Source organism: Microcaecilia unicolor, chromosome 7 (genome assembly GCF_901765095.1).
Source record: "Microcaecilia unicolor chromosome 7, aMicUni1.1, whole genome shotgun sequence".
In the NCBI taxonomy this organism is placed as follows: domain Eukaryota; kingdom Metazoa; phylum Chordata; class Amphibia; order Gymnophiona; family Siphonopidae; genus Microcaecilia; species Microcaecilia unicolor.
In genome coordinates, this window is record NC_044037.1 from 146,272,258 (window position 1) to 146,284,716 (window position 12,459).

General features: G+C 43.9%; 1 protein-coding gene across 1 annotated transcript in view; it reads left to right on the top strand.

Moving 5' to 3' along the window:
* The window catches only part of MLPH (melanophilin), a 643,600-nt gene that overhangs the window by 239,314 nt on the left and 391,827 nt on the right, over positions 1–12,459 (top strand). Inside the window, exon 4 of the mRNA XM_030209662.1 lies at positions 6,894–7,030. Within this exon, the coding sequence (XP_030065522.1) occupies positions 6,894–7,030 (137 nt within the window). The remainder of the gene's footprint in view (positions 1–6,893; positions 7,031–12,459) is intronic.

Sequence of the window (12,459 nt, forward strand, 5' to 3'; positions counted from 1 at the left end):
TCACACATCCAGTTCAGTTTTCTTTCTTTTTTTTTTTTTCTTCGTAATCTTACGTCATTTCCTTCCTGTTGACGGTTTTTTGCGATATTTTTTGGCACCTTTTTCTTGGCGCTTTTTTCTGCTTATATTCACTTGGTGTCCGTGATACACCCTTTTGCCATTACAAAGCACTTTGCAGCGTGTGCAGAAGTCTAATCAGACCAACACGTTTACTTCAACAACAGTCTTTAAAAAGGTATAGTACTTCAGCACGGTTTAATTTACTACTTCTACTACAAATCATTTCTATAGCGTTACCAGTCGTACGCAGCGCTTCACAATTGAACATGAAGAAAAGACAGTCCCTGCTCAAAAGAGCTTACAATCTAAATCAGGACAGACAGACAGGACAAATAAGGGATAAGGGTAGGACAGACAGATAAGACACATAGGGAAGAGGGACTATTGAAGAGAGGAAGACAAGATAAGGTTACGAGCAGGTGACAAGATAGGAATTAAAAGCAGCATCAAACAGGTAGGCCTTTAGCCCAGATTTGAAGACGGCCAGGGATAGAGCTTGACGTAATGGTTCAGGAAGTCTATTCCAGGCATAAGGTGTGGTGAGATAAATTTAACCTTTATTCAGTGTAGCAACTAAATCAGCAGCGTTTTTTATGTGCACTTGTCTACTCTTTCCCAATCGTTTTTCTCCATAAATATGTTTTTTAAACATATAGCTTTGCCACTTTATCTGTTCAGTATGCAGTCCATATAGACCCATGTGCATGTTTATCATTATAATGGCCTTTTCCATTTATATAGTACCTTTGGATTTTATTTCTTGTTTTTATTCTTTGATATGCATCTTGTTTACGTATCTTTTATATGCAGCCCATATAGACCAATGAGCATATTTATTATCACAATGGCTTTTTTCATTGGTACAGCACCTCAGGTTTTTATTTCATGTTTTCACTTTATATTCTTTTATATGCATCTTTTTTTCAAGTAACCAGTTCAGTTACTTTTCTGAACAATTATTTCAGCAATTTTTATATGCTTAGCTTTATTGTTATTCATTATCATTTGCAGTTTTCACATGCTCAATCTCATTATTATTCATTATTGTTTGTTTTTATTGATTATTATTTTTTCATCTTTTTTATCACATTACCATATTTTTTAATTGTTCATTTTTTCTTTTACCATTTTTTCTTTAGTCATACAATATATTTTATGCTTAATTATATTTCTTTAGTCCATATATATGCATTTTTTTCAATTCATGTTTGGATTTTTTATCAGACTACTCTGCAACTCTGAAGATTTTTCTCTATCATTTTCCAGAAGCATTCTGTGAAAAAGGTCAGTGTTAACACAGCTATTCTTAGCTTTCATTATTCATCCATTTTTTGGTTTCACCATCTCAAGTTTAATTTTCATGTCTGGGTTTCATTAACTAAATGCTTCAAACATTATATTTGCCATTTAGCATCCTTTTTAATTCAAACCTGTCTTAGGATGTTAGTAGTTCGCCCATGTGTTTATACATTCCATTCTTTACCAACATACATCTTCCAGTCTTTGGTATCCTTGGTCACTCTCCCACTTTTATTATTGTTAAGATAGCTTTCACAAGAAACCAGAGGCTCAACCCCAGAAATTATGTTTTAGGCTTTTAAAACAAAACTAATGGTTTTTACAATCAATTCCACTCTCAGCTAGGCTTTAAAACCAAAGTAATTTTTTTACATGTGATTCTCTTCTTAGCTTTCAGCACAGAGATCAACAAATAATGTGCTGTGGAAGATCATGTCTACACCTCTCAAGCACTCCCCCTCCCTTTTTCCTGCAGACAGCTGTTTGTAGAGCCCCCCAGTGTGCACAGCTCCCCCCTCCAATCCTCCTTTCAGAGGGCCCATTCAGAAGAAGCTGACAGAGAGAAACCCAAAGCCCCTCCCTCACCATCCCAGGTAGGCAAGGTCACGTGAATGAAAACGTAAAAGAACAAACATTATAACATTAACTGGGAAAGGTTACAGATAAGCAAACTGGGTTTTTTTTAAACAAAACTAGTTCTAGAGCAGTGCTTTATTTTGTTCTGTGTTAACCTAAGAAGCATACAAAAGGGCGGCAGTGGAAGAGCACATCCTGTTTCTGAGGATCAGCAAATTCAGGACCCGGTGGCCTCTGTAAAGACAGTAAAATGAAGGGCTCGGGCTGAGCCAGAAGGGTTTGTCCTTCAATGTCAGTAAAAGTAAGAAAAAAAAGAAATGGCTTCTTTTTTATTTCTCTCTCTCATCTTTAAAGTGGAGTAACAGAGTCAGCTCACTGCACTGATCCCTGTTCCTGAGAGCTGCTCCTCAACACTTTATGTACTTCCATGTGCCAGGCTGGCTGCTTGGTTTGACTGTCTCTGCCATATACAACAACAAACAAGGGAAAGGGATGAGATTTGATATACTGCCTTTCTGTGGTTATAATCAAAGTGGTATACATATTATGCAGGTAATTGTTTCCTCCCCAGGAGCATTAGGTCACCGTACATAAATAGATGCAATGTCCAGCTAAACATTCACCTCCCCTTATACAGTTCCACCCACCTTTCAGCGCCAAGGGCTTTTTAAAATAAACCCCCCTCTTTTTTCAGCAAAGCGCTAATGTTAAAATTCGCACCACTCTATAAAGTCATGTACAAAAAAATCCTCAGCAGAATTTTCTTCAATCCGGAGGTAGTTGTGAGTTTAAATTTTCGCTATGGCTATGATGAGTTTGATGCATGCTTGCACCATCCCTTCTCGTGCATCATAGCAGGGCCCTTCAACAGTTGTAAGTGTTTGTTTAAAAATTGTTAGAACATGCTGATCTTACTTACATTCAGTGTGAAACCCAAACAAATCATATGGTGTTACACCTATCAGCAACCTATGGGCCCTGTTGTGAAATAACAGAGGGCTGAAAAAGGAAGCGGGGGGAGGAGGTAGTGAACGGAATTAAAAACAAAGAAATAGTTTAAGGGATAGGGATAAAACAAACGTCTTGAACCAGCTTAAAATAAGCACACTTTAATGCTTAAAATACTTTGAGCTGTGGCTTACACAGCAAGGTATCCTTTTGAAAGAAAAAAAATAAAAAGAAACAGTTTGAAGGCTAAAGATGCCTATTTTCTTTCCAATGAGAAAAAAAAAAGGTCAAGCTGCACACATTCCTCCAAGGCTGTAGAGGGTGGTATCGGGGGCTTTTGATATTACTTCCCGTCACGTGACCCTATCTAAGATGACAATGAGTAGTGTGAAACAAGAAGTGACGAGGTATGTCCAGTGTACACCACCATATTGGGAAAGGGGGTGTGGCTATGACATCACATCCTGTGATGTCACTGAAAGGGATGGGGTTATGAAAAAGGGGTGGGAGGAGTGGATGAGTAGACTAGTTGTTAGTTCACTTTGATCCTGGCAACCTTGGTTCAATTCCCACTGCAGCTCCTTGGGACCTTGGGCAAGTCACTTAACCCTCCATTGCCCCAGGTACAAAAACGTGTGAGCCCTCTAGGGACAGAGAAAGTACCTGCATATAATGTATAATGTATACAGAGCTTAGCCGAGATTGGGTGGCAGAGCCAGCCGGTGGTGGGAGGTGAGGATAGTGCTGGGCAGACTTATACGGTCTATGCCAGAGCCAGTGTTGGGAGGCGGGGCTGGTGGTTGGGAGGCGGGGATAGTGCTGGACAGACTTATATAGTCTGTGCCCTGAAGAGGACAGGTACAAATCAAAGTAGGGTATACACAAAAAGTAGCACATATGAGTTTGTCTTGTTGGGCAGACTGGATGGACCATGCAGGTCTTTTTCTGCCGTCATTTAGTATGTTACTATGTTACTATATATGTCTAGTAGCACTATAGAAATGATTAGTAGTAGCAGTAGTACTATGCAAATAACTTGTGATTAGTGGTGGATTTAGGTAAATGGAGTGGGGCATGGGTGGGGTTATGATATCATACCCATTGACATCATTCAAAGAGAGTGAGGCAGGGCAGCGTGTTGTGGTGGGGAGCGGAAATGGCTTGGCCTTGTCTCGCTTCTGATTGGTTGACATGACTGGAAGTGGGCATGGCCACCTGTCAATAATATGCAATTTAGCTTTGACGAAAGCCAGTGAGGTATACTATTAGGATGTGGTGACATCTCTATGAGGAATTGCTAAAGAGTCTAGCCTGCTTATAATCGAAATAGAAAAACGCCTATATTGTGACCCAAATCGGGAGATAGACGTTTATCTCACAAAAACGAAAAAAGCGGTATAATCGAAATCCGAATTTGGACGTTTTCAACTGCACTCCGTCGCGGATGCAGACAAAGTTGATGGGGGTGTGTTGAAGGCGTGGTGAAGGCGGAACTGGGGCGTGGTTATTGGGCGATCAGAGATGGGCGCCTTTCGCCGATAATGGAAAAAAAATATGTGTTTTTAGCGAGAATTTAGGGCACTTTTCCTGGACCCTGTTTTTCCACGAATAAGGTCCCAAAAAGTGCCCTAAATGACCAGATGACCACTGGAGGGAATCGGGGATGACCTCCCCTGACTCCCCCAGTGGTCACAAACCCCCTCCCACCACAAAAATATGCCGTTTCACAACTTTTTATGTTCACCCTCAACTGTCATACCCACCTCCCTGGCAGCAGTATGCAGGTCACTGGAGCAGTTATTAGGGGGTGCAGTGGATGTCAGGCAGGTAGACCCAGGCCCATCCCCCCCCCACCTGTTACACTTGTGCTGGTAAATGGGAGCCCTCCACACCGCCCCCCAAACCCACTGTACCCACATGTAGGTGCCCCCCTTCACCCCTTAGGGCTATAGTAATGGTGTAGACTTGTGGGCAGTGGGTTTTGAGGGGGATTTGGGGGGCTCAACACCCAAGGGAAGGGTGCTATGCACCTGGGAGCTCTTTTACCTTTTTTTTTGTTTTTGTAAAAGTGCCCCCTAGGGTGCCCGGTTGGTGTCCTGGCATGTGAGGGGGACCAGTGCACTACGAATCCTGGCCCCTCCCACGAACAAATGCCTTGGATTTATTCGTTTTTGAGCTGGGCGCTTTCATTTTCCATTATCACTGAAAAACAAAATCGCCCAGCTCACAACTTGTCAAATAAAACATGGACGTCTATTTTTTGCGAAAATACGGTTCGGTCCGCCCCTTCATGGACCCGTTCTCGGAGATAAACGCCCATGGAGATAGACGTTTTCGTTCGATTATGCCCCTCCATGTTTCTTCAGCTTGGAAAAGAGACTGCTGAGGGGAGATATAACAGAGGTCTACAAAATACTGAGCAGAGTGGTAGACATGAATTGTTTGTTTACTTTTTCCAAATACACAATGAATAGGGGGCATGCAATGATGCTACTAAGGAATAATTTTAAAACAAATCAGAGAAAATATTTCTTCACTCAATGTGAAAGCAGTTAGCTTAGCAAGGTTTTAAAAAAGGTTTGGACAATTTCCTAAGAGAACAGTCCATAAGCCATTATTAAGATGGACTTGGGATAATCCACTACTTATTTCTGGGATAAGCAGCATAAAATCGTTTTACTCTTTAAGGATCTTGCCAGGTACTTAAACCTAGATTGGCCAGTATTGGAAATAGGATACTGGGTTTGATAGACCTTCAGTCTGTCCCAGATTGGCATTGCTTATGTTTTTATGTTCCTCAGGACAGTGAATCTGTTCTCAGATTGTTCTTCCAGAATCAAAAAGAAATTCTTGCACATGGAGTAAAATTTATACTTTTATTTTCTTTGGCAAGAAAGTCTGCTATCATCTCTGATAATACAGTGGTAAATACACATCGGTCAATATTCAGCCAGTGACAGTCAGAGTGTTTTTAAACACTGACCGTCACCAGCTAAATTACCCTCATATATTCAAAGTCAGGCCACATGTGGACACTGGGATTGAATACTGCTACTTATGTGGGTCCTGGTTGATATTCAGCTGGGACCCGCTAAGACACTTATACAGGTCTCGGCTGAATATTGGCAGGGACCCGCATAAGTAGAGGCCACATATTGTCCGCCCCCTTCCCTAAGCACCATGTTTTGATACATCCTTCCACCCCTCGGAGCACCTCCAGTCATTCCTCCAGGGTCCTCCAATCCCCCCTTTCCTGAATCCCAAATGACTCCATTGGGCCTACTTACTATCCCTGGTGGTCCAGTGGTCCTTGTGGCAGAAGAGAACCCACTCACTTCTGCTCATTGTGGTTCCTAATGGAGAATGGCTGTCACAACCTTTAGTGACAGCCTATTCTGCTTGCTTAAGTTGTTTTGATTATCAAGCAGACAATCATTATGGGACTGGCCCTTTTTGCAGCTCATGTTGTATTGGTGTTGTTCCTCATTAATTATAGTTTTTATTTATTTTTATTTTGTTTTTTTAAACTAAAGCTTATTGCTTTGTGGGATCCTTTGACAGGAGATGGCGATGCTTCTGGTACTGGATACAGAAAAATATTTGCTAGGAAGGGAGGGGGTGAAAGGAGGGGGTAGTTGTTTGTGCTTTTTGAGGGTTTCCTGAAGACCCAACGTGTGCCTGCTGTTAATACAGTTTATGCTTCTTTTTGGTTTTTAATTTATGCACTCAGGATTTCTATATCTCTCCCTTCTATTGATGTTGGATCTCTAGGATAATTATAATTATTTCTGATTTGTGTTTTCACATATTGGGCAGACAACTTTATAAAGCAGATTTCTGTGGGTAAAACACTCTTTTATCCGTGGAAATACTTTTGAAAATCCTCCTTTTGTCTATAGAAATTTATTGTCTTTCTATTTCATAAATTATGAAGATTTTGAATATCTTATCTCTCTCTCTTATTGTATATATGAAGAATCTGAGTGATTATTTCCTTTATTTCATTACAGGGTGATGAAGATTAGTTCCTTGGAATGGTACCATGACCATATCAGATCCCGCTTTAAGCACTTTGGGAGTGCAAAAGTAATGCGTTCCCTGTATGGATGGCTGCAGCAGGGACAGAGCATGGGCCTAAATATGACAGGTAAATGGAGTTTTACTCTTCTTTTAAGTATGATAACAAATGTTAATAACGATTGAGCAACATATCTCAGATTTTGTTAGGTAAATATTTTGAGTATTAGAGGCTTTAGAATGATTCCTAGACTACTATCCAGCTCATTTTTGAAAGTGATCGCCGTTGATCTTCCGACACAAATCGGGAGATCGCCGGCCATCTCCTGATCCCGGCCAAATCGGTATTATCGAAAGCCGATTTTGGCCGACCACAACTGCTTTTTTGTCACGGCGTCGGCCAACCTTCAAGGGGGCATGTTGGTACGGTAGTGAAGGTGGGACGGGGGCGGGGCGGATGTGTGGGTACGAGATGGCCGGCTTCACCTTATAATGGAAAAAAGTGGCCGGTTCGAGTGAGCATTTTGCCGGCTGGACTTGGTCCATATATTTTTAGGACCAAGCCTCAAAAAGTGCCCCAATTGACCAGATGACCACAGGAGGGAAGCAGGGATCACCTCCCCTTACTCCCCCAGTGGTCACCAACCCCCTCTCACCCACCCCCCAAAAAACATTTTTTTGCCAGCCTGTATGCCAGCCTGAAATATCATACCCAGCTCCTTGACAGCAGTATGCAGGTCCCTGAAGCAGTATTTAGTAGGTGCAGTGCACTTCAGGCAGGTGGACCCAGGCCCATCCCCCCCTACCTGTTACAGTTGTGGTGGTAAATGGGAACCCTCCAAGCCCCCCCAAAACCCACTGTACCCACATCCAGGTGCCCCCCTTCACCCCTTAGGGCTATGGTAATGGTGTAGAGTTGTGGCGAGTGGGTTTTGGGGGGGAATTGGGGGGCTCAGCCCATAAGGTAAGGGAGCTATACTCCTGGCACCTATTTTTGGTTTTTTAAAAAATATTTAGAAGTGCCCCCTAGGGTGCCCGGTTGGTGTCTTGGCATGTCAGGGGGACCAGTGCACTAGAAATGCTGGCTCCTCCCACGACCAAATGGCTTGCAGATTGAGACGGTTTGAGATGGCCGGGCCCGGTTTCCATTATGGTTGGAAAACGAAGCCGGCCATCTCATGTAAACCCGGTGATTCTGCTCTAAACCCGGCGATCAATTTCGAAAATACGGTTTGCTCCGCCCCTTTATTTCTAGGATAAGCAGCATAAAATATATTGTACTTTTTTGGGGATCTTGCCAGGTACTTGTAGCCTGGTTGGCCACTGCTGGAAACAGGATGCTGGGCTTGATTGACCTTTGGTCTGTCCCAGTATGGCAATACTTATGTACTTATGACTGATGTGTTGTCATGTATTTTGCTATATACAAATGTTACATATTTGTGGTAAAAACTGACCAAAACAAGTTTCATTTTTTGAATCCAGACACTATTCACTAAAATTACATTTGTCAGCCACAACCTGGGAACAAAGGGATCCTACATACCTCTTCCCCTTCCCCCCCCCCCCCCCCATGTACAATTAATAACAAGATACAGTGTCCCCATCATTAAAAATCAGTAACTATTTACAAGACAGTAAAACCATTTTCCCACCCCCACATGAATAAATCCAAACCCCCCAATTCTCAACAGCTAAAGCACATTTTGATTTTGGCAAGTGGAGGAGTAGACTAATGGTTAGTGCAGTAGTCTGAGATTTTTTGATTCCCACTGCAGAGCATTGTGACCCTTCACAAGTCACTTAACCCTACAATGCCACATTACCCCAGATACCAAAACTGATTGTGAGCCATAGGAACCGACTCTGTGGGTGCTGTGGGTGCTTGAGCATCCCCAATATTGAGAAACAATGTCTTGTATGTGTCCAGGGAGGAGTTATTTCCACCTGGCTTAGCACCCACAATAATTTTAAAAAGTTGGCTAATATGTTGTGAGCCCACTACAGGCAGAGAAAGCCAGGAATCATTGCCCTAGGTGGGACCTTCCTAGTGCGATTCCCTTGTGTTTTATTTCCTTATTACTTATTTGTTGAACCTAAGAAATTACAAGAGTTTGTGGAGTTGAAAGAATAGATGAAGAACCCTCTGCAGCAACTTCCTTTAGTTACCACTGTACCGGCTGCAATTACCGATTAACCTTCCTCCCTCAGAAAATGTGAATTGTAAGATTAACCATTTTGAGTTTTTCTTATTTTCTTTGAGATTGTTTTCCTGATCTTGGATCTCCCAATTGTGGACAATTATATAATATATATTGATGAGAGAAAATGTTTTCTTTTTCCTTTATATTAATTTCTGTTTTTCCTTACATTTATGTGATAAATGTAACAAAGTAACATAGTAGATGACGGCAGAAAAAGACCTGCACGGTCCATCCAGTCTGCCCAACAAGATAAACTCATATGTGCTACTTTTTGTGTATACCCTACTTTGATTTGTACCTGTCCTCTTCAGGGCACAGACCATATAAGTCTGCCCAGCACTATCCCCGCCTCCCAACCACCAGCCCCGCCTCCCACCACCGGCTCTGGCACAGACCATATAAGTCTGCCCAGCATTATCCCCGCCTCCCAACCACCAGTCCCGCCTCCCACCACCGGCTCTGGCACAGACCGTATAAGTCTGCCCAGCACTATCCCCGCCTCCCAACCACCAGCCCCGCCTCCCACTACTGGCTCTGGCACAGATTGTATAAGTCTGCCCAGCACTATCCTCGCCTCCTAGCCACCAGCCCCACTTCCCACCACCGGCTCTGCCACCCGATCTCGACTAAGCTCTTGAGGATCCATTTCTGCATAGGATTCCTTTATGTTTATCCCACGCATGTAGAGAGGTGTGGTAGCCGTGTTAGTCCACTCTTAAAGGTTATCAATAGAAATCAAACAAAATAAAACATGGAAAAGAAAATGATGATACCTTTTTTATTGGACGTAACTTAATACATTTCTTGATTAGATTTCAAAGGTTGCCCTTCTTCGTCAGATCGGAAATAAGCAAATCTGTTAGTTGATAGAATATATAAGTGAAGCTTCAAAGCATTTCAATGACAGTCTAGCAAGGTGGGGGTGGGTAGGAGGTATGCATGGGTACATCAAAGCATTTCATTTCATTGATAGTCTAACAGGATGGGTGTGGGTAGTTGAGAGGAGAGTGATAAACAGAGAAATACAACTTTATGGTTTATAATGGGCTAGAAAACCCAGATCCTTGTTAAGTCCTGTCTGTTGGGTGTCAAAATATTCAATCATTCTGACTTCAAAGGTCTTACGTTCCTGTATTGTTTTAAAGTTACCTTTCAGGATTCTTACTGTGAAATCACTGGTGCAGTGTCCTGGTCCTGTAAAGTGTTGGCCCACAGGGGTGGGAATCTGATTGGCACCAGCTTTCTTCATGTTGTGTCTATGTAAATTGAATCTTGTCTTAAGCATCTGGCCTGTTTCTCCAATATAGCATCCTTTGTTACATTTTTTACACTGAATGATATATACCACATTGGAAGATGAGCATGTGAAAGATTCCTTTATGTTGAATGTTTTTCCTTTGTGAATGACTGTGGGGTCCTGTGAAATGTTTTGGCATAGCTTGCAGCTGGATCTGTTACAGAGAAACGTACCCTTTTCTTTTTCAGTCTGTGTTGGGAGTTTACTTCTGATTAGCTTGTGCTTTAAGTTGGGTGGCTGTCGGAAGGCCAGCACCGGTGGGGATGGGAATATCTTTTTCAGTAATTCATCCTCAGCGGGTACCGATTCTTTATCGTGATGTTATTTAATCCATGGTAATCGATACAAGGTCAAAGTCCCCCATCCTTCTTCATCACAAAGAAGAACCCTGCCCCAGCTGGAGATGAAGAGGGTCGGATGAATCCCTTCTGCAAGTTCTCGTGAATATACTCTTTCATAACCTGGAATTCCTCCCGGGAGAGAGTGTACAGGCAGCCACGAGGAGGCCGTGTTCCCGGCATGAGGTCAATAGGACAGTCGAACACCCGGTGAGGAGGTAGGACCTCCGCCTCCTTGGGGCTGAATACATCTGCAAAGTCTTGATATTGCGCAGGTAGTTCCACCTGGTGAACTCCTGATGCGGCCACAATACTTGACAAGGGTGAAGCGGCCATAACATCCATAGGAAAACAGCGACCAGAACACTGAGTGCCCCAACAGCTGATCTCTCCGGTGGTCCAGTTGATAGTGGGGGCGTGAAGACGGAGCCACGGAAGACCCAGGACCACAGGATGAATAGCCTGAGGAAGAACCAGCAGCTGGATCTCCTCCAGATGTTGAGATCCCACCCGCATCTGAAATGGTGGCAAAATGGAGGTAATAGGCATGGGTAGCGGCGACCCCTGGATCGTGATCACTCGTAACACAGGCTGGCAGGGCATCGAAGGATTTCCCAGCTGCTCAAGCAATTCCGCACTAATAAAATTCCCACCAGCCCAGGAATCCACCAATGCCTGAGTGTTAAGATACCCATCCTGCCAGCACAGGGAAATCGGAATAGTAACAAGATTGTCCAGGAGGGGTGAGGATCGCCCCAAGGCCACCCCCCTTCACGGGGCACTGGTATTGTCGTTTCCCAGCCGCGTGGGACATGACTTCAAAAAATGCCCAGCCTCACCACAGTAGCTTGTTATTCCTTCGGTGGGCTCTCTCAGACGCTGAAAGTCTTTGCCTGCCCAGTACCATGGGTTCCTCAGATCTATGGGAGGACGGTGTTTCCTGAGATGGTCCAGGTCGAGTGGATCGTCTTCCAGTCTTGGGAATCGGTGGCTGGTTATTCTGCTCTCGTGCTCGCTCCTGGAAGCGTACATCCACCCGAATGCAGAGTGTAATGAGCACCTCCAAAGTGGTGGGAAGATCCCGCCCGGCTAACTCATCCTTAATATCACAGTTCAAGCCCTGCCAGAAAACAACACTGAGAGCCTCTGAATTCCATTTAACCTCCGCTGCTAAAATTCGGAATTGAACTGCATAGTCCCCCATGGATCCGCTACCCTGCTGGATCCGTAATAGATTAACAGCAGCCAAGGAGGGTCATCCAGGATCATCAAAGATCATTTTGAATTGACGCAGAAACTCCCCCAGGTTGGACAATAGAGGACCTTGTTGTTCCCACAGGGGTGAGGCCCATGCCAGCGCAGGTCCAGTGAGGAGTGAGATAATGTAGGCAATCTTCATTGAATCAGAGGGAAATGCACCTGGATTCATATGAAACAAAATCGAACATTGGTTTAGGAACCCTCTGCATGCCGCCGGGGTTCCGTCGAACCGGGGTGGCTCAGAAAGATGGAGTCCGGGCCCCGGAGGGCCACGGAGTGAATCCAGACCCCGGGGTGCTTGCTGAGCCTGGAGGGCCAAGACCTGTGCCCCAACTTCCTATAAGGCCCCCGACAGCTGATGTAGGTGAGCTTGCTGCTGCTGGAGAGCCTGAGCCAGGCTGACCAGGTCGGACTTGTCCGGTGAGCTCATGGCTTCGGCTTACTTGTCAGACTGTGAGCC